The 23,165-nt window shown below is 32.1% G+C and overlaps 1 protein-coding gene and 1 long non-coding RNA gene across 2 annotated transcripts; one reads left to right on the top strand and one right to left on the bottom strand.

Moving 5' to 3' along the window:
- Positions 1-8,992: 8,992 nt before the first annotated feature.
- Positions 8,993-10,949, bottom strand: LOC132604286 (zinc finger protein CONSTANS-LIKE 4-like). The gene is made up of 2 exons (XM_060317734.1): positions 10,105-10,949; positions 8,993-9,602 (listed from the first exon to the last, which is right to left on the bottom strand). Exons 1-2 carry the CDS (start codon positions 10,843-10,845, stop codon positions 9,276-9,278), a joined length of 1,068 nt encoding a protein of 355 aa, XP_060173717.1. The 5' UTR covers positions 10,846-10,949; the 3' UTR covers positions 8,993-9,275.
- Positions 10,950-15,725: 4,776 nt separating this feature from the next.
- Positions 15,726-20,290, top strand: LOC132604285 (uncharacterized). Its single transcript, XR_009568696.1, has 2 exons — positions 15,726-16,856; positions 19,737-20,290. It is a non-coding gene; the product is annotated as an uncharacterized LOC132604285 (long non-coding RNA).
- Positions 20,291-23,165: the final 2,875 nt, after the last annotated feature.

Here is a 23,165-nt window from a genome sequence, read left to right as displayed (position 1 = left end):
TTTTTACCCTTCATTAAAAAACTCCACAATAGACAAAATAGTCATTTACTAATTAAGTAAAAACCCTGATATTTAACACTTTAAAATCAATTAATACTTACCTTATTAAAAATAATTCAAGAAAAACGTATTATTAAATCATTCATTATTTTACATAGGTAGAAACCCTAATATTTAACACTTTGAAATCAATAGACACTACAGTATTAATTAGGACTACTATGAATGCTTTCCTTTCCACGTAGGACTCCATAAAAATAGTCTAACAATTAAAAACTGAAATTATACAAAATCAGAAAATAATTTACACGAGACATTAATTGCTAACTCTAACAAGTTGTCTAAACTTTGGATGATACAAATTATAAAACATTACAATAATAGCAAGAACATTAAGGACAAACTTTAAGAAGTTGCCACGTAATTTCACTCCTAGAATTAAATTACAACCAATCATTAATTACAAATCTAAAAAATTCTTGCTTATGCAATATTTCCTTATTTAAACCTGTAAAACTTTTTTAGTAAATGTAAAATAGTAATTCTTGAATTCTAAAAGCCATAAAAATTCTAAATGCACAAGACTACTTTGAGTCGGCTATGCCTCTATATAGGCACATTAACAATTTTCTGTTCATTCTTCTCAATTTCACTCCCACTGCCATCTTTCTTTATCTTGAATGTCAAGCTTCTTATGTTGTGTGATACATAAACATTCATATATTTAGTATACCAATCTGTTAGCTCTATGATATATATATATTTGCAGATTATTTTCAGTTACATACTTTTTTTTTCGTTCCTTATATGGTTCACAGAGTCTCATAAATATTTTTTTATTTGTAGTATTTTTATTAGTTTTTGGTGATTTATTCCTAGATTTTGTTGTTTCAGGGAACAATTTGGCCAACCCAAAAAGAACCTTTATCTTCACAGCCTGGTCATGATTAGATAATTGATAGCTTCAGTAAGTATTATTTGTCCATGATTTTTTCCTTCAGAGTATTATTATTTATTATTTATTTCTTGCCAATATTTTGAGAAGGTCAAGAATGAGATATTCGATCCTATTATTTTCAAATCATCAACTATAATTTAGAGATTTTCAATTGTTAACGTGGAAGAGGATAGTCACATGGGTACCAATAGAGACTCTGGAAGAGGGTACTGTTTCTCAATTGATTCTTCATATATTTTTATACAGACGAAAGAAGATTCGAGTATGTGATTGAGACTTCATGTTGATTAAGCTTGGAATTAAAGATATGCTTCTATTCTGAAATTTATTTCTCATTCATATTATTTCTATTTATGTTGTTAAGTTTTTTATTGTCTGTTTTTATATCTAATATGTTCAAGTTAATTCTTTTTTTTTTTGTTGGAACCACACTTATAAAGAAAGTAGAGAATTGTTTGCAAAAAGAAAATTGTACGTATCAATTACAATTTTCATAAATATCTATTATTTTTCATGTATATGGAATGACATGGTCTATTTGATAATTAGATAAAGGGGCAGCCCGGTGCACTAAGCTCCCGCTATGCGCGGGGTCCGGGGAAGGATCGGACCACAAGGGTCTATTGTACGCAGTCTTACCTTGCATTTCTGCAAAATGTTGTTTCCACGGCTCGAACCCGTGACCTCCTGGTCACATGGCAGCAACTTTACCAGTTATGTTTAGATATGGTTACAAAACTAGAGTTCAGAGTTCAAAACTTGTGGATAATATTTATTTATTGTGAGGGAGACATTTAGTTATTCTTCAAAAAACATAGTTTATTTTATAATTAGACATGGTTACAAAACTAAAAAAATGGGCTTCAAAGTTCAAGACTTGTAGAAAATATTTATTTATTTTTCAACAGATTAAGACTTTTAATCAACTAATTATTTAAAAAATATTTTTGTCTTATTTGAACTATATAATATAATGTATTTGCAAAGGTAAATCTTAACACAAGAAAATAGCATTATTTTGTAAAGTTGTCGTTTGCATCATTCATTTATAAGTGATTACATGAGTCTTTGTTTAAGGTATAGGACTCTTCCTTTGTTTTTCTCTCACATAACTTGTAGGTTGTAGACTTTTAACAAATTTTCCTTGTGTACTTGAAAAATATCTCTTCTTTGTGTATTTGGAAAATTAAATAGACAAACATTTCTATAAAAGATTCAGTTAGTGAAGTTCGTGATTCTAATTTTTTTTTTTTTTTTTTTTGCAGCATATTTCTATAATATTATGTATTCTTAAAGCCCTCCTTATTTAAAAAATAACACCAAAAATTAAAAAAAAAAAAAATCAAAGTAGGAACATTTCGTGCGCCTAACATTCCGTTGGGTAAAATTTTCATCACGATTAACTTGATTAATTTTACTTCATATTTTTTAGGTTCTAACTTTTGTTAACAATTACCTATTATTTTTACTTTTATGTTCATTTTTTTGCAAAAAAGGATATATTATAATATTCTAGGACAATTATAGAAATTCTATAGCGGTAATATCAAGGTGGGTGGTTTATTTTTATCATGTTCTCAAATTCTACTAACAATATTGAGCTTTTACATTTTAACAAAAAATTATGTCTCAAGTCATTTATTTTTCTTCCAATATTGACATGATTGCGTATTTATCTAAGTTTATTTAGTTTCTAAACGTGTGATTCTTGTTTATATGCATTCATCGACGTATTTAAGCTGGATGTGATAATTGATTTTTTTTTCTATGACAATTGATGATTTATTGAAACTGTGATTAATTTCTGAAATATAATAGTGAGAAATGTAATTTATTATTCTACATCTATTGATTGCGTAAATCTATTTTTTCACGCTTGAATTGAAAATTTAAACTTTATAGCCATATTTTTTTATTACATTTACTCTAACAAATGAAAACTCTCAATATTCTTTTATATATTAATTTATTTCACTACTAAATGAACAAGAATTATCGATGGAAAGTTACCCAGTAAAATTCGTCACAAATTTTATATAGCGAGGTATTAGTAATGAATTATCAGAAAATTCATCACTAATTTTATATAGTGAGGTATTAGTAATGAATTACCAGAAATTTCTTTTGATGACGAGCAATTTAGCCATAGATTAACAACAAAGTTCATAGCTAAGTTATTTTTTATACTTTAGTATTTGTTGTCGAATGATGTGCGCGCTTTTGTCATGCACAAAGTGTGTACAAACAACAATGTCTTATATTTTTTCTAAAGTTATCTTCTCCGTCGTAGAGTTCACGTAAAACTTTAAGATTAGATATTTATAAAATTTGGGATGAAATAATTAATAAGAAGAATTTAGACCAACAAAAAATAAATGTTCTATAATATTGAGACCAAATAATTAAAATTTTAGATAAACAAATTAGCATAATATAATAATAATATATTTCAATTTATAACTTAGACATAAAATTAAAATTTTAAAAATTCACATAATATAATTTAAAATTTTATTTCACACTAAACAAAATAGTCATTTAATTATTTCCTAATATTTAGAGCATTGAACTTATTTAAAATTTTAGTTATTAATAAATCTTCCCTTATTTAAAATGTATAGATAGAAAAATCTAACATTTATGTTTTTAAGATTAAGCAGGATTATGTATGTGTAGTTTGATCTCACACTATTTTATCCGATTATATGTTATAAATAGGACGAAAAGATGCGAAAACTTCAAAAAATAATTAGCTTCATTTATATAAAAGTTGTACCTTTACACGGAAGTAGATCATTGTCCAAGTCAACATTACATTCAATTAGATAGTGGCTTAAGTTTTATTGTCTAGCCATCTAGGAAAAGTGGGAAGTCCTGGTATAATATTTTGCCATTTAAATTTCAATAAAAGTGCTACATATGTCAAACAATAAAGGTGATGAATCAAAATGTCACAATACAAAAATAGCATACGAAGAGGGGTATGATAACGTCGGGGTATCTAATTTATTTTATGATTGAACTAAACCATCAAAGAATTTCAACCAAAAACAGAGGTTAAATATAAATATAAAAATTCATATCTTGACTGCTTTAAGAAAAGTATAGGTAATATTATTAATAGGAATTATAACTCAAATTTACATGTTTAACGTCCATTGCTATTTCACATAATTTGTTTTTTTTTTTTTTTGTATAATTTTTTTAAAAATTTATTGACACGTACAACGCACGTACTCTCAAACTAGTTTTTAAAAAAACTCTAAAAATTGAGCAGTATGAATATTCAAAAAAGTTAGTCTACATACGCAAAGATGACTACAGATGGTAGCGATTACGTTGCTGTTAATACTTGTGACTTGCAAGATTGTTAAGTTATTTAAATGTTACTAGTATTTTATATTACTATATATCTAATAAGGGCTAATGTAACTTTTTTATAGTCCTTTTAGTTAGAGTCTTGGAGCCTGTTTGGATGGGCTTATGCCTATAAGCTGTTTGCAGCTTATAAGCTAAAAAAAATAAGTTGGGGTAGTCTAACTTATTTTTTTTGGCTTATAAGCTGTTTTCAGCTTATAAGCTGCTTTAGATAAGCTAAGTCAAATGGGCCCAATTATTTTTTTGAGCTTATTTTAAGCACAAAATGACTTTAAGCTGGCCAGCCAAACACTCAAAAAAACTGAAAACAGCTTATAAGCTAACTTATAAGCCAATCCAAACGGGCTCTTGGTTACATTACAACTAAGGGTTGCCAACTAAAGATTGTCTCTTTCAAATTTATCCCTATATTTGTCTTATATTGTTTCATCTATTATAGGGTGCTTTAAAAATATCTAGGCACTTTAAAAAAAAAAAAATACAAAACTCCCTAGACTAACATTTTTTTAAGGTGATGTAACATGTACTAACTTCTTCATATATTTTATTTTACTTTTACTTTATTTCTTAATTACTTGAGGTGCCACACCTAATTTTGATAAATTTAGAAACTTTTAAAGTCTTCTTAAAACGCTTAAGAAATTGTGAATAATTTTTTTCATCGTTTCAATATACTTTGTATAATCTAATTAATTGTCATCTCCAAATATTAGTAAAGTGTAAAATTTTAGTTTTATTTATTTAAAATTTATCTTTGTTTATAAGTAACCTCGTTAAAATTTCAATGAAAGAATAAATATAGCATATATAGTTGATGGCTTATTTTTGGAAGAAAACGTTGTAGTTCATATTAGATGATGTTAGAAATTAAGGACTTTATGTCACGTAATTCTTTGAAGGTTAAAAAAAAAGTCTAAAGTAAGGACAAAAAAAGAAATTTTGTTCAATTTTTAAATATTTTTATGCAATCTAAATATATGGGAAGTCTTTAGTTTTTAAGAGTTTACAGAAAATATCAAACTAATCTTTCAATAACTTAATATCACAAAAAGCGGGAAAAAAATAAGAAAGAATTACAAATTTAACTTTAAATCTTGGTTTTGGGCCAGTGCTAGAGTTTTGCGAAACTATCAAACTAATTTTTCTATAACTTAATGTCACGAAGAGTGGAAAATAATAAAAGTAATTACAAATTTAACTTTTTATCTTAGGTTAAGTCCGAGTCAAATGCCACTAGTATTTAATATATGTGCAAAATATATGGTTTTTAACAATGGTTAATATTAATAATTGTAGTTAAATAAAATGACATGTGTCATTTGTTTATTCATTGGGTGTAAAAACCGGTGCGAGTAAGTTTTTAGCTATTTGACCATGTAATGCATGTAAAATTAGACAAGTTAAAACGAGTATTAATCTAGTTCAATTTTATATTCATATAATGTGATCACAAATTGTCCAAGCACAGGAGTATTAACATAATGAAACGTGATACAGAAAATTCAGTGCATAAAGTTATAAAATATTGTAGCACCTTTTTGTGTCTTTTTAACTTTACCGTTCATCTGGTCAAGATATGAGGGAATCTAAGCTACCAATAAGCTTTCACATTTTGATACGATGTGTCCTCATAAATCTAATATTTTAATGCTAATACAATATACTGTACCAAATTCAACTAAGTTCTTATTTTTTTTCGTTTTAGGTTGCTCAATGAAAGAGACAAACGCGTGAACATAAGCCCTGTATTTTAGCAATTATTTTGGACGTTGACTAGAGTGTCAGAACTTAATTTTGTGTCCACACAAAAATTAGAAATAAAATAATGATTAATCAAACAGTCTTCTCATAATTTTTGTCCAAGTAAAAGGACAGCAGTGTCGTGAAAAGTCCATTGATCTTATCCTTCAATGCCTGCACATGCAACGTTGGACGAGTCGATTGATATTATCGTGATATGCGGTGAGATAAATGAAATTTTTATTTACCTAAGTAGAAGTATCAGATTTAAATTCATAAAAAAAATAAGTTTTTGGTAAGAAGCAATTTTTCCTTATTCATTGAGTGACTTTTTCTTACCGCTATGTAATGTTGAGGCTTTAGAAAATTTAGTATACTAAACTTTAGGTATAGTTTATATTCGAAAAAATGAAGGACAATCTCGAAACAACGGTAAAATTATTTTTCGTGTGACTTATAGTTCAGTTACGGAATCGAACCATACAATCAGCAACTAATACTTGTATCATGGTAGGATAGGCTGCCTATATTATGCCCATTAAGATGCAATCCTCTGTCGGCCCTGCGTGAATGCAAGATCTTTTTTTATTTCGAGAAATTGATTGGACTAAATTAAATTTATTGTGCGATCTTATTATCCCATAATGCAAATTAGAGTATTGAATTATCATGTCGTTTGAAAATATTACGTAGGAAAGTAAAACCATTAATTTGAAATTCTTCAAAGTGCGTTTAGAACCTTACAAAAGTTGCATCTTTCTATCTTATCTTCCCTCCCATCCTCCCACCCACCAAATCAAGAAAAAGAGAAGAAAAAAAAAGACATGTATGTGCTTATGCTTCAAATATGCTTTGCCGAACATATTTTAGGCTTAATATATAGACATTCTCTAAATTTATCAATAAATTTCATTTAGATATTTAGATTACCGCCTCTCGAATTGAGTACCCAAACACATGATAAAATATTCATAGTAAATACTTCTGGTTTAAATTTTGAAAAAACATTTGCCTTTTTCTCAAACGTCTATCAGATAGTTAAGTTAAGAGATAATGGTAAAAAACACACCTCATGTATCACCTTTTTTTGATTTTCCTATCTAAACTATCAGGTGTGAGAGTTTCCTACCTAAACTATCACCAATTAGTTTTCAAAACACACCTCAACTATCAGTTGTTCACTTTTCCTACCGCAAACTAGTTGGTGATAGTTGTTCACTTTTAATGAGGAGTGTTTTGCAAACTAGTTGGTGACAGTTTAGGTAGGAAACTCTCACACCTGATAGTTTATGTACGAAACTCAAAAGAATGTAATACTTGAGGTGTGTTTTTGATCCTTAACCCCTAAGTTAACCACCTAAAATGTGTCACCTATTCTAGTTAATTATACACGTCAACCTCAATCGAAACATGCCCAAGGTTTTACGACAAACTGAGACTAGCTAACGTATATAATAAAAGAATGTGATATATTTTAAATGATTAACTTATCTACGTAATTGACACTTGATAAACACGCGCAAAAAAAATTCCAAAACTTGAACGAAAGGTGTCAAATAGGAATATTTAATGTGTTTAAATGCTCACTTAGAATAAATCATAATTTGAGTGTCTAAATGAAATTTATTGAAAAATTTGAGGGGATATCATGTATTAAGATCTCACGCTAACCAAGCCAGCACTTGAATCAAAATATTCTCTAAAAGGCCAAAGTGTGAGTTCGGAACCTAAAGGGCACATTTTTGCACCCAAAAAACCAAAAGGGGCTGGCATTTTCATGATAAATCAAAAGGGGTTTATCGTGGACTTCCCCACATTTTGTAGCTCTTTTAACGGAACATCCTGACGCGTTCGTCTGTTTCGTTAAACAAAAAAAAAAATTATAAGGCAAAACGTGAACTGATCCATGAGTTGCAAAAAAACAATTTGTAAATTGTGGACCAACCCAGGTAAATCGTGGACCAGTCCACGTTTTGAGGCAAAAAGGCACTCAAACTTGACTATAACATTGCAAGAAAGATTTTAGACTTGAGTATACGTCTTCTTCCTTTATGGATAGCAGTTACTACCAACTCGAGCTAGGCGAAGCAAGTCTACATTATGGACAGAGTATTCTTATTACGAGTTGCGAAAACATAATTGATTACATATAATTAACTAAAATTTTAAATATATGCTACTGATCTCTCTTTATCCTGATTGTGACAGTTGTAGTACATTTATAAAAGGAATATCTGGAATAATTAAACCATCTTTCAAAAATTTGAGGCAAAATGTGGACCGGTCTACGATTGCCAAAAAGTTTTTGGTAAAACGTGGGCTGGTCCATGATTTACAAAAAACCTTTTTTCAACTCGTGGACCAATTCATGTTTTGCCTTATAATTTTTTTTTTTAATTTTGTTTAACGAAACAGACAGAGGCATCAGGATGCTCCGTGTTAAAGGAGGAGTTGCAAAACGTGGGGCAGTCCGCAATAAACCAAAAATGATTTATCGTGAAAATGCCAAACTCCTCTGGTCTTTTGGGTGCAAAAATGTGCCCTTTAGCTCCCAAAAGTGTTCCGTTAATTTAGTATATTATACTAAAGAATCCAAAAAACTTCGAGATTCTGATTCACATCGTTCAAACTGATGGATGGAATATTTATTTATAATTTAGAAAGCACATTCCGGGTTAAATTACCAAATAGCTGTTGTACATAATTCATGGATTTAATGGTTCAGGTATTTCGGTACGTCCTTATTATAGATATTTAAACACATGTCAGAAATTTACGTAGTTTTAATTTCTTTGCACAATTATTATTTAAAATTTATTCTTTTCCTGAACCAGGTTCCGGATTCATTGTACAAACAAATATAAATCAAATTTTTAGAGAAAATAAATGGTGTTCCTTAATCCCTACTGCAAAAACTTTCAGAAAAAACAGCTATTGACATAACACAAAATTAGATATATACACATGGTTACAAACTTACGATCCTCCTCTGCAACAACAACATGGAAAAAGGAAGAAAAACAAAATTCGATTTTTTTTCTCTTTTTTAACTACACATAAGAATTAAAACGACAGAACCGAGAATCTACCGGAAACAACCTCTCTACCTTCCAAGTAAGGATAAGATCTACGTACACTGTATCCTACCTAGACCCCATTTTATAGGATTTCACTGGGTATTTTGTTATTTGTTATCGCATTAAAACGACGGAACGACGCCGTAAGACACATGGGGGACATTAAGGAGTGAGTCAATTTCAATCTCAGTACGTTTAGCGAATCGGCCTTTGATTCTAGGTCGGGTCTCAGCGTAAGCCTTTCTAGAAGCATATCGAATAGTCTTCTCGAACTTTCTATTCTTCCTTTTCTCTCTGTACCTCATTACCCTAGCTTCCCTGTCTACCCCCGAGACCGGGTTCGGTACGTCAGCCCCTGCGGTCGATGAGTTCATCACGAAGGTGTTTGATACATCACCCATTGTACTGTGGTCAGGCACAACTCCAACGTCCATAGATGATGATGACACCTGTTTTAGTTAAACAAAGGCAATATGAGAGATTTTTTTTATTTCTTTTACATAGATGATATTAATTTATTGAAATATTACGTTACGTTAATAAGTTTATTTAGATCTTATGATTTCGAGAGGTCTTTTAATCCTATCAATTTTTTTTTATTATACATATTTAGATTTAGAAAGTTGGAATTTGAACCTTATACATTAGAGATTGTAGGAAATAATCTATCAGTAAGCTAACCTTTTAACTACATCCCTGTTTACATCTTATGAGATTTATGTACCGATAAAAAATACAGAGAATTTCTAGTATCTCATTTTCCTTTTGTGTAAAACTGATATCAGTTGAGTTTAAATGAAACTATATGTTTTACATAATTGATCCTAACATATTCAGGATTACAGCGTAATTATTGTTATTAGCATGGTAAATCAAAAAGGGAAAAGAAAAAAAAATATGCCTAACTGAATTATTGTAGTGAAAAAAATGAAGAGAGAGAAGAGGACATACACTTTGGCTAATGGATTGAGAGTTGAAGTTGTACAAGTAAGGTTTAGATCCACCAAAATCCATTTCATAAGTTGGAAATCCATCAACAACCTGATGACCTAATTGCAAATGTGTCGCCTCGTTGTTATTCTGCACAGGCACAACTCCATCTGAACTATAATTATGTCCATGTTGTTGATGCTGCTGCTGCTGATGATGAATATTCGGTTTTTGCTCACAAGACATAATATCTAAATCTAAATACGAATCCATATCATTAAACAAATAATCAGCTGTTTTATACTGATTATTATTATCATCATTTCCAGCTTCTTTCGGCGTCGGGAGTATCCACGACGCCGCTTCAGCTTCCTCTTCATGTTCATGAGGAGGAGTGAAATTCGTACTTCCCTCACCACCATCGCCGCCGTGACATTTCACGGCGATGGCTGAGTCGTAAAACGGAACAACAGGAAAACGCTCGTGTCTACGAGCTAACGGATTCGCGGAATGGATATCGCGATCGCACGTGACGCAGAGTGCGGCAGCATCAGCCTTGCACGTGACGCTAGCCGGTGCTTGCTCACACACTTCGCAGACCCAAACGCGCGCGTGACACGACGCGAGCTTGTTCGCCGCGTGGATTTTGCAATCGCAACTTAAGCATAAAAACGCAGAATCTGCACGGCAAAACACTGTAGCCGACGTCGTTTTGCATGAGTCGCATAACTTCGCCGTTAAACTCCAATTTTCCGATCCCATTTTTATATTGTTTCTCTTTCGTTTTCTTTTCTTTTTTAGTGAGGGAACTAAAAGTGGAATTGCTTTTTTATTTTGTCAAAATTATTTTTTTTGATTACTAAGACTGACTAATATATATACAAGTATAAAATAGTGACTCAACTGCTTTAGTTAAACGAAGTTATCTCCAGTGGGAGGGATATCTGGAAGATGACGAATGAGGGATCGCAACGTGGAACGGTTTATAGCCAAACAAATTTTGGCATTAAACAATGTTGGAAAAATAAGAAATTGTCGCTTATGAGAAGAGGGAGGGTACGATGAGAATTTAAAACTTATGAGTTTTGAACATCGCGTCGAATTTATGTCTTCATAGTTACTGAATTCGCAACTAAATATTCATAAAAATTGATAAAATGCTACCACGAATATGCAGTGTGAACAAAAGTTATTGAATTCGTCCAGATGCATATGTACTTCTTTTGTTCCATTTTATGTGATAACATTTAATTAGACAAAAAATTTAAGGAAGAAGAAAGAGTTTGAAATTTTTAAAATAAACGTTAGATATTTGTATACCTATCAATCATTTCATTAAGAGTTAAGACAACAGCGGCATACCCATTAAAACTTCACAATATGAGATCAAATCATTTCTTAATAGAGTAAAATAAAAATTTTAAAATTAAATTATATATTTTTAATTATAAAATTGATACATTCTTTTTTAAATAGATTAAGAAAAAATAGTGTGTCATAATTATACTCTCCTTCAACCCCCATAAGGAAAAGAGCCGTGTTTGGATTGAAGGGAGCGTGATAGTGGGTCTTTAACTAAGGACATGTTTGGCTTTTTGTGAGTGTTGTATCAAAAGGGGTAGAAAAAACTCGTACTTCATAATGGAATATGGGACCCGTCGCTCGTGAATGAGATTATGGCAATTTTTACAGGGTGTCCCACCTTTAAAATATGTTCGTGACTATGTTGTACACTCTGGCTAAAAGGAGTATAAGGTTGGCTTTTGAAGCTTTTGGAGAGTCACTCGTGACTCACGAGAGGTGTACTGCTAAATAATTTTGATCTCTTACTCGGTATTCATTCGATATTCGTCATTCGATATTCTTTGTATTAGTTGGAAATGAAGTAAAATATTCCCTAATAAAGATAATTTCATACTCAAAACTCAAATTTGAGGTATTTGGTTAAGGATGAAAAGATACTTAGTACTCGACATGTCGACCATTGATGGTGTACTTGCTAAGTAGGGAAGAATGATAAAAATAAATCTTTTGAATCGCGTATTCTTATAATTAAAGATATGAGCATAATATATGAGAATTAGTTTTTGAATTTTGTTATTTTAGAATTTAGACATGTTATGTTATTCCTTGTAAGGAGGTATGACTAAGGTTAGGATAAAAATATTAGAATTAAGATCTTACGAGATGTAGACATGTAAATCGAAATAAGAAATACTCTCTTAATTATAATTTATGTGACATCATTTGATTTGGATCGAAATTTAAGAAAGAAATGAAGAATTTTGAAAATTGAAACTTGTGATCTAAAACATACCTTAGATAAATATGTGATTGTAAATCATCTCATATTAAATCATTTCTAAATATAAAAATTCAGCGCAACATTCTTTTTGAAACAGCTAAAAAGGAAAATGCACCACACATAGGGTAATAACTTAAAATCAAAATCTGATGCTAGAATGAGTTGATTGTAACACAAATCTCATGCTGAGATAAGGCTATGATATATGACTTAAGATCTATCCACATTTTTTTATTATAAAATCTAAATTCTCAAGGAACACAAACACCTATATAGAAATTCATTTGACCAAACAAGAAAGAGCATAGGAAGAAATCATCATTTAACAAAATATCCATTTATTCATCCACGAGTTTCCGAGCCAAAATCTATCCCTAATTGGTTGTCAGATAGAAAGTAATGAAGTCTAATATAGTACTCCCCTTCCAATTTATATGACACTAATGTTAGGCACAAAGTTTAGAAAAATAAGATTTTTAAAATTTATCTAAAATAAATTTTAGATATTTATGTGATTGTAAATTATTTCATTAAAGAGAAATAAATTTTTTAAAGTTTAGTTGTTTCTAATTATAAAAAAAAAGATTAAAAAAAAAAAAGATTACATTCTATTTGGGATATACTTAAAAAAGAAATGTGTCGGATAAATTGAGACATAAGAAGTAAATATTTTTCGTCCCTTGCCTTATAAGTTCCGTCGACATATTTTCCATTACTACTTGACAATTCTCTATACTTCGCCTAATCTACTCTTTTGTCTTGGTCAAGTGAAGCTAATGTTATTTGCCCTTCTCTTGTTCAACAAAAAGTGATCGACTTTCTTTTGTATGCTAGCTGAAATGAAAAAGAGAAGCTTCTTGATTGATCGATTGATTAATTAAAAGTAGAAAGAAATTGATAAGGTTAATGAAGTAAATTACTCTCTCAATTCAAATTAATATGATATAGTACGGATTTTGAGAGTCAAACAAGAAAATATTTGACAGCGGTTTATTCGTATGATCTTTAACTATTTTGAGTTATTAATTATTGTGATTTATAGTGCTTTTGTGTAGCTTCTAAATATAAAAATTATTTTTAAAAAAAGATTAAAGATTGTATATCTAAATTCACGATCAAAATAAAGAAGTTTGACTCTCGAAATTCAAACTATGTCATATAAATTGGGACGGATTGAGTATTTAAAAGGCTGTATGTCCAAATTTACGATTAAAATTAAAAAATCTGACTCTTGAAATTCAAACTGTGTCATATAAATTAGCACAAATTGAGTATGTAAAAGGTTCTGCAATTATGGTAAACGTGTTCATTCTTTTATGCAAATGACTACAATTTGGTAGGGATGTGATAGTTACTTAAAGTACCCTTTTAAGTCGGATTTTAGTAATCGACTTCTAATAATAATAATAATAATAATTTAATTAAATGCTTGACCCAGCTCTTTGATAAATACTTCTAGCGTTTGATTTATAAACTTAAAGTCAATATTTAAATTTTGTTTGATTGGCAAAAAATACTTTCCTATAATATTTTTATCAAAGGGAGAAGAACTATCTGCTTCCTCTCTTGGTATCACTGTCTCAACCTAACGGCTAAAACATTATGATCAATCTCTAGTACTACTCTAGTAATATTAATAATATTATGGAGTGTTTTTTTATAAATATTTTATCAGGAAAATATTTTCACCTACCGACTATAGAATATTTTTCACAAAATTATATTATAAAAAAAAAGTGCATGGGACCCTGAATGGCTGAATACCCATGCCCCGTATAGGGTGTTTCATTGCTTTGGGACTTTAGTATTATCCAATAGCAACAAATGCATCACGTGGGACGGTGAACAACGACAATATATACATGCATCTTTTGCCCATGATGTACCTTTCATCAAGACGTCATAACTAGTTTTTTTTATTAGGCTTAATGCATACGCGCCCCCTAAACTTATTCTTTTTTTTTTCATTTTAACACCTTAACGAAGTGTTGTTCCTATTGAATTCCTGAACTCATCCTAAGTATGTCTATCAAACACAATCCGACTTACATAGTATTCCATCTTGAATGTAAGAACATGCTAATTTCTAATATAATTATGTCATCTTTTAGCTAAGATTAACAGCAATTGAGAGGGGGGAAAAAGAGTAACTCTTAATTAAGCTCGCAGTGAAAGAGCAGAACCAGCAGAAACTGACACATCCATGACCTAAAGAATAGCTTACCACATGTCTAAAATATTACTCGACCTTCATTTCTCTAATTTAATTTCTGCTTCTAATAAAAATCAGACTTAGAGGATTTGATAGACATACTTAGGACGAGTTTAGGGGTTCAATAGGAACAACACTTAGCAATATCAAGTGGAAACAAAACAGAATGATTAATCGTGGTGGGAAGGTTACACTCTACCTTCAAAAGTTCGTTGATTTGGATTAAGATAAACATACTAGGTGACTTGCACGTTAATTTAATGGTTAAACTCATTCACTCCTGCAATTGACGATACCCCTTTTCACACACACACACACAAAATATATATATATATATATATATATAATAATAATAAAGACCCCTAGGCCCTAATTTTTCATCTCTTCTACGTATCTATGGCACGCCGCTATCTTGTGTTTGGATAAGCTTACATGCAAACTGAATCAACTTATAAGTATTTTTTAACTTATTTATGCGTTTAATATATATATGTATTATTCAGAATTTTTAACATAAATAATCCATTGTTTATTATTACTAACAACAATAATACAATCTTTTGAAAAAAAAAATTCAATCAAAAATTCTAACAAGCAAAAGTTAATGGTTGACGGGGTAAACAAAAGTATAAAATGTTAGTCACAATTAATGCTTTATTATTTCATTATTCAGAATAACGATACTCTAACAAAATATAATCTGCGTACAATCCTGACTAATATGGAAGGACTTTTATGTGTATTTTGCTACTCCCGGTGTGGAACTTTAAAATTTTCTTTTTCCTTAAAATCTACTTTATCTAGAAATTAGAGAAGTTAATCCCATATAATTTTGACTACCAAACCTAAATAGACATGAATTCAAAGATAAGTAGCAACTACCAAATCCTAAATAATTTATAAACTAATAAATAAACATATACCATGGTGAATTAAAACGGCAACTGTTTGGATATCCAATAAAAGGATCCGTTGCCACATAAAATTTGACGTAAATTATCTCTAATTAACATTTATACGCACTCCTTGCCCTATAAAGAGAAATGTAATATGAAATTTTCTGTCTATTTATTGAAGAAGACTGTTCCTATATTTATACAAGTATTGAGCTACTAGTTGTGCAAATATTCAATTCTGGGACTACCTAAACTTTGCAAATAATCAAAAGCTAAAGGATAAGAAATAAAATCCTAAAAAGCTAATAACAAACTCTGAAACTAATTTGTACAGATCACTATTCTAGAATCATCCAAAAGAATACTAAGCTAATACTAAGTGTAGCACGTACAGTGCACTACTTGACTTGGGATATCATGGATATGAGATCATAAATGGGCTGCTCGTGGTCATCTTTGCAGAGGCCCAATGTGGTACACACAATATCAGCCCAATAAACCCAACAACACAATATCAGCCCAAACACAAGATTGGACAGTCCAGAACCTTCAGTTTCATTTGGTCTTTGATGAAGTCGAAGACTCCATTGCTGCACCATCGTTTTCTTCTCCAATATCCCCCCTCAAGTTGGAGGGGGACGTAGTAACACCCAACTTGTCCACAAGAAAACGATGAGCAGGTCCAAACAATGGTTTTGTGAAAATGTCGGCGACTTGAGATTTGGAAGGTAAGTAAGAGAGGGAAATGATGCCGGCGAGATACTGTTGCCGGACAAAATGGAAATCGAGGTCGACATGCTTCATACGTTCGTGTAAAGTCACCGGTAATGAGGGTTTAATGGATAAATCATCAAACTAACGCACCAGCCAAGTCACTTCTGCCACAACTAGCCTCATAGATCGATACTCTGCTTCTGCAGAGGACAAAGAAACCATGGTCTGTTTCTTGGATTTCCATGAGATCGGCGAACCACTAAAGTTTACAAAATAGCCACTGATAGATCGACGTGATTCCGGGCGAGAACCCCAATCGGAATCGCAAAAGGCACTGAGTTAAGAAGATGGACCAGAGTTCATATAAAGCTCCAAATTTGGAGCTCCAAGAAGATATCGTAAACAATGAAATGCAGCATCAAGGTGAGGTTGACGAGGTGTCTGCATATACTGACTGAGATGCTGAATGGAGTAGGATAAATCTGGTCGAGTATGCGTCAAGAAATTCAATTTCCCCAAAAGACGCCGATAATAAGTGGGATCAATCAAAGAAGAACCTTGATCCATTATGAGCTTGATAGAAGGATCAAGTGGGGAAGATGGAGGCTTTAAAACAAGGCAATCAAATTCTGCTAACAACTCCAAGGTAAATCGTTTCTGAGTTAGAATTAACCCATGTGATTCTCTAATAATTTCCATCCCTAGGAAAAAATTGGCTAATCCAAGGTCTTTGATGCGAAATTCAGAGTCAAGAATACTCTTGACACTAGTCTGTTCAAGTAAATCATCTCCAGTAATCAAAATGTCGTCAACATAAACCGCAATAATAGTGATCCGGTCTTTGGACTTCTTAAAAAAAGGGAATAGTCGTTCATTGAGTGAATATAACTTTTGAAACTTAAAGCTGCTGTGAGTCGAGCATACTGTTGTCTCGAAGCTTGCCGGAGTCCATAAAGTGACTTTTGCAAGAGACAAACATGATTGGGTGATGGGGCATTCATACCTGGTGGACATCTCATGTATACCTCTTCCTGCAACTCTCCATGCAGGAAGGCATTGTTAACGTCTAACTGAAAAATATCCTAATTCTGCTTAACTGCCACTGCTAGGATACACCTAATTGTTGTCATCTTCATAACTGGGGAATAGGTCTCCGTAAAATCAATTCTTTCCCTTTGTGTGTCATCCCTGATAACCAATCGTGCTTTAAATCTCTCCAAGGATCCATCTGATTTATATTTTACCTTATATACCCACTTACATGGGAGTACTCTTTTGCCTGTCGGTAAAGGTACAACTTCCCAGGTCTTGTTGAGCTCAAGGGCCTTAAACTTTTTGGCCATTCCTTGACATGAGAAAAAGGAAAGATAGACTCATGAACCTTAACATCCCTGGATACAAAAATTTGTTTAGTTTCTAAATTTAAGAGCTTGAAACCTTTCTTCCCAGTAGGGTAACCAAGAAAAACACAGGGTATAGCTCCAGGGTTCAATTTGCTTTTATGTACAGGGATTGTGCATGCATAGGCTAGACAACCAAAATCTTTCAAAGATGTATACTTAGGAGTGACACCAAACAAAAGTTGATAAGGATTTTTAAAATTCAGTGCTCTTAAAGGGAATCTGTTAATGAGATAAGTAGATGTTAGGAGGCATTCTCCCAAGAACTTAGAAGGCAGATGTGATTGATAGAGCAAAGCCCTACAAGTTTCCAAAAGATGCTTGTGCTTCTTCTCAACCACTCCATTCTGTTGTGGAGAGTAAGCACAAGTTGTCTGATGAATTATTTCATTGGAAGTAAAAAAAAAAAAAAGTGTTTCATACTGCTTCCTAATTCAAAAGCATTGTCTGACCTAATGATTTTAACTTTCTTTGAGAATTGCCTCTCTACCATGACAAGAAACTGTTTAAGGATAGTGAAAGCATTGGATTTAGTGGTTAAAAGATAGGTCCAAGTGCCTCTACTAAAGTCATCAACAATAGTTAGGAAAAACCTATATCCATCATGGGTAGTTTGTTTATAAGGGCCCCAAGTGTCAATATGAATAAGGTCAAAAATTCCTTTGGTAGAAATTTCACTAGCCTGAAAAGGCAATCTCACTTGTCTTGTTTTTGCAAAAACAGCACAATGATTAAGTAAAGAAGAAGAGTAAGGAATTTTTGGAATTTTTCTCATATTTGAAACAGGCAAATGCCCCAACCTATTATGCTAAATGATTACATCTTTTGTCTCAACTGAAGAACACAAAACTGAATGTAAAGACTGATCACTGGACTTAACATAATTAGAAACTAATGGACTATTGTCCTTGATTTTACAACTAAAAGGAAAAGTAATACAATTGTTCTTGTTTGCTGCTAATCTATTGACATCAGACTTGATTGAACTGTGAGTGGAGAGTCTGGTGCTTCTTAAATGAGTGGATCTAAGCTTGAGTGAATGGAGTGATAGAGTCCTTGCTTCTCTCTACCAAGGACCATTGGTCTCTTCATTGAAGGGGCCTGAAAGATTGCAACACAAGCAGAAAACATTAGAATAGAATCAGTCTTTTGACAAAACCTGTGAACTGATAGGAGATTGTATTTGAAAGTGGGAAGATATAAAACATTAGAAACTGAGAGATTAGGAAGAACATGCACAATCCCTGCCTGAGTCACTTTAACTCTTTGTAAATTAAGGAGAGTAACATAAACAGGTTTGTTTAATGTATAGACATTGAACATGAGTTTCAGATCACAAGTCATGTGTTCTGAGGCACCTGTATCTAATATCCAAAACATCGAATTAGAGTTCAAAAGGGTAGAATGTTAAGGTATACCAGCACAGTTGGCAGTCATAGTGACCTCAGAGTTTATTTCATCTTGAGTCTCAGTCTTGACCTGTCGCAATAACTGCACTAGATGATTGTATTGATCCTGTGTGATTCCTTTGTCTGCTAATGTTCCACTGCTAGAAACCTTCTCATAGTTGTTCATTAATGCTATGTTGCCATAAGCATGTCCCTGTTGTCCCTTTTTCCCTTTTGTGAACTTAAAATTTGCAGGAAACCCAATTATCCTGTAGCATTTGTCCTCAGTATGACTTGTTTTCTTACAGTGGTCACAGAAGATGTGTGCCTTCCTTCCATCAAAATAGTTGTTCTTCCTTGTTTCATTATTAATTCTCCTCTCTGTGTTGAAGTTCCTTTGATTTCCATGTTGTTCTCTAGAGGCCAACATGCATTTCCCTCTGCTTCTCATCTTGGATCAAAAGGGAATATGCTTGGTTTACGTTGGGCAAAGGTGAGATCATTAATATGTTGCTTTTGACATTTGAATATGTCTCATTCAGTCCCATAAGGAACTGAATGAGTCTGTTATCTTGCTGAGATTTGGCTGTCTTGGATTTTCCTCCACAAGAATAGTCACAAGAGCAATGGTTGCAAGTGTCAAGAGTATCCAATTCATCCCAAACTCTCTTAACCTTAGTGTAATAAGTTGCTATGTCAGAATTACCTTGAATTGAATCACTCTAACTATTTTTGCAGCTGATAGAGAAGAGCACTATTGCTCTGTCCAAATCTGTCTTCCAGATCCTTCCATATGTTCCTAGCTGTCTTGGAGTACAAGACACTCTCTCCAATATCCTTTGAAAGGGAGTTGAGCAGCCACGAGATCACCATGTCATTACATCTGTTCCAAAGATGGAATGATGGATCTAAAGGCGAAGGTTCTTTAATGGAACCATCTATGAATCCCAGTTTATTTTTGGCAGAAAATGCAATGTAACACTGCTCTCCTCCATCCTCCATAATTCTTCCCAGCAAATGGTGTATTGACAAGCACCATCCCAGGTGAGTTAGAAGGGTGAATGAAAAAGGGGTGAGTTGAATCATAGCTAGTGTTTTTTTTCAGTTGATGAAGATGGTGGAAAAACTCCAATAGTGGAAGAAGTGAGATCAGCAGCAGTTGATTCCATGGTTCACAGTAGAAAAACAAAAGAGGAGAAGAATGAAAAAAAAAAAACTTACTGCTCTTATACCATAAAGAGAAATGTAATATGAAATTTTCTGTCTATTTATTGAAGAAGACTGTTCCTATATTTATACAAGTATTGAGCTACTAGTTGTGCAAATATTCAATTCTCGGACTACCTAAACTTTGCAAATAATCAAAAGCTAAATGATAAGAAATAAAATCCTAAAAAACTAATAACAAACTCTGAAACTAATTTGTACTGATCACTATTCTAAAATCATCCAAAAGAATACTAAGCTAATACTAGGTGTAGCACGTACAATGCACTTGACTTGGGATATCATGGATATGAGATCATAAATGGGCTGCTCGTGGTCATCTTTGCAGAGGCCCAATGTGGTACACACAGTATCAGCCCAATAAACCCAACAACACAATATCAGCCCAAACACAAGATTGGACAGTCCAGAACCTTCAATTTCATTTGGTCTTCGATGAAGTCGAAGACTCCGTTGTTGCACCATCGTTTTCTTCTCCAATACCCTGTGAGGAATCCATTTCCTTTTTCACAAGGAAAAAGGAAAATAATAACTTGATTCCTCATTAGTCAACAACTCTCTTACGAGAGAAAAAAAAATACAAATCTATTTCAACTAGGAATCAGTTAAAGAATAAGAAAAACTAATAATAAACCCTATTAATTCCTTAGTAATTTCGGACAAGGTTTAATTTAGCTACCTATAAATATACGTATCTTATGCAATGCATGAAACATATCAACAAGAAGCAAATTAACACAAGTAAAATAAAAAATCTAGTCAATTTTTTTGTGTGTTCTTTTCAAAACAATTAATTAATGGCGCCGTCACATTCAAGGATACTTTCTGCAGCTTGTTCTAACCTCAACAAACGGAGTCTTTCAATGGCTAGTTTTATTCCCAAGGGTTATGACGGACGTTATGGTCGTAAACGGCGTTATCGCAGTGAGAAAATTTGCCTTATTATTACTAGCATTATTTTTCTAGCCATTTTTCTAGCAATTGCCATACCCTTTTTGTTTTTAATTTACGATGCAACTTTTAGTTTGTTTAGTACGTAGTTAATTTTTGTTCTTAATTACTCGTAGGATTAAGAGGGTATAATTAATTACTTTAGCTTTATGTAAAGATTGATTTATTAAATTTGTTTATTTTTTAGTATTTCATGAGTTATGTAAAGGTTATTAATCAAATTTTAGGCGGTGCGTTGAAGTAATTGGAATTTTTTATTTTGACAACGGATAGCGAAATATTGGTGATGTTCTCTATTTAATGAATTAAAAGTTCACTTTATAATTATCCACCTTGCACCCACACCCAAATACATACTTCAACGTAATCACACAAAAATAAATTAGAAACCTCTTATAGAAAAAACCGCCCATAATCCAACATTGAAGTATTACTCCACTCCTTAAGGAGCCATAAAAACAGAATGATAGTTTTATTATATTACCGCTAATTATTACTAAGTCATCTAATGGTTGAAATTAATCAAAAATACTTTAAAAGTAGTTGAGTCACTAACAATTTCTTAAAGTTGCCAACTCAATAATTAATAATAAGGATAAAATAAATATGAAATGATAAATTATCTCTTTGTTTTTCAAAGTAGACATCTAATTTTAATATACAGATAAGTAAAAATGGATGGAGGGTGTAACTTTTTTTTTTTTCTATTAAAGTTTTTCCCGAGAAATATAATTTATCTTTTTTTGAAAACTATTTTCGAGAGAGATAATAACTGAATTATGTCTTGTTCTGCTTTAATTTGTACACATTTGTTTGCGCGTGTGTGGCTGTGTGCGCGCAAGAGAGATAGAGAGACAGGAAGAGAGAGAGGAGCAAACTTACATCATCTAACAATTTCATGTGTAACCTGCATCACAAAATTGATTAGCTACTAGAAATAGGGAGCAAAACTATTTCAGCAGGAAGATAGTTGCGTAGAATTTGCAAGTGCCTCTGTAGAAAGATGTCTCAATTGTTTCCCTACTCTGTATTATGAAGATCTTGCTAGTACTTTAGGGGATCAAATTAAATTGACTCCTATTATTTATCATGATTCAGGCATTTCAGATAACAAAAGAAACAAATAAAAATTGAATATAAAAATGCATAAGAAGATTTCTGGTTAGTCCACTGTTTATTGTTGCTTATTATGTTTTAATTACTCTACTGAGCTCTCCAGATGTGTGTGTGCCCCCACGCGCGAAAGAGAGACAGAAGCAAACTCACATTAATAGTCAGCTACTAGAAATAGGGAGCAAAACTATTTCAGCAGAAAGATATATAGTTGCGTAGTATTTATAAGTGCTTGTGTAGAAAGATGCCTCAATTATTATGAAGATCTTGCTAGTTCTTTTGGGAATCAAATTCAATTGACTCCCCTATTATTTATCATGATTCAGGCATTAAAAATATGCAAATTGAACTTGAATAAGATGATTTCTAGTAGTCCACTGTTTATTGTTGCTTATTTTGTTTTAATTACTTTATTAAGCTCTCCAGATTTTAAGCAATCATCTCATAGTACCAATACCCACAACAATTGTGTAACTAAAAGACCAATTACCCCTGAAACACAAGGAAAACAAATAAAAGATTCATTTTGGCCTAAATTTCACCCCCCCCCCCCCCCCCCCCCACACACACACACACATAAAACAAAAAGGGAGGCATTTTGTAAGCCTTATTAGGTGTTTACCCCTTCTTTTGGCCGGCAATCCGCGATTAGTTTTTCACCACTCTTGATTCCTTTAGCAGCAAGGATTCGAAAAGTTTCAATAACAGTACCAAGAGTGACATTTAGAACTTTAACAGTCATGTAATATAGAAAATATAGCGACATCTGATAGTTCACTTTCTCAATCTTCAAAACCTTGTACTTGAAACGCTGCAAGGAGATCAGTCACTAAATATCACTTGAAAATAAATTATGGATAGCCGGGGTGAGGGAGA

Source organism: Lycium barbarum, chromosome 7 (assembly GCF_019175385.1).
Source record: "Lycium barbarum isolate Lr01 chromosome 7, ASM1917538v2, whole genome shotgun sequence".
Taxonomy (NCBI): Eukaryota; Viridiplantae; Streptophyta; class Magnoliopsida; order Solanales; family Solanaceae; genus Lycium; species Lycium barbarum.
This window is presented reverse-complemented; position numbering and strand designations above follow the sequence as displayed.

Coding starts and splice junctions, on each gene's coding strand:
- LOC132604286 (XM_060317734.1), bottom strand. CDS start 10,845: ATGGGATCGGAAAATTGGAGTTTAACGGCGAAGTTATGCGACTCATGC. Junction 9,603..10,104: donor CTCAATCCATTAGCCAAAGT/GTATGTCCTCTT, acceptor TAACTAAAACAG/GTGTCATCATCATCTATGGA.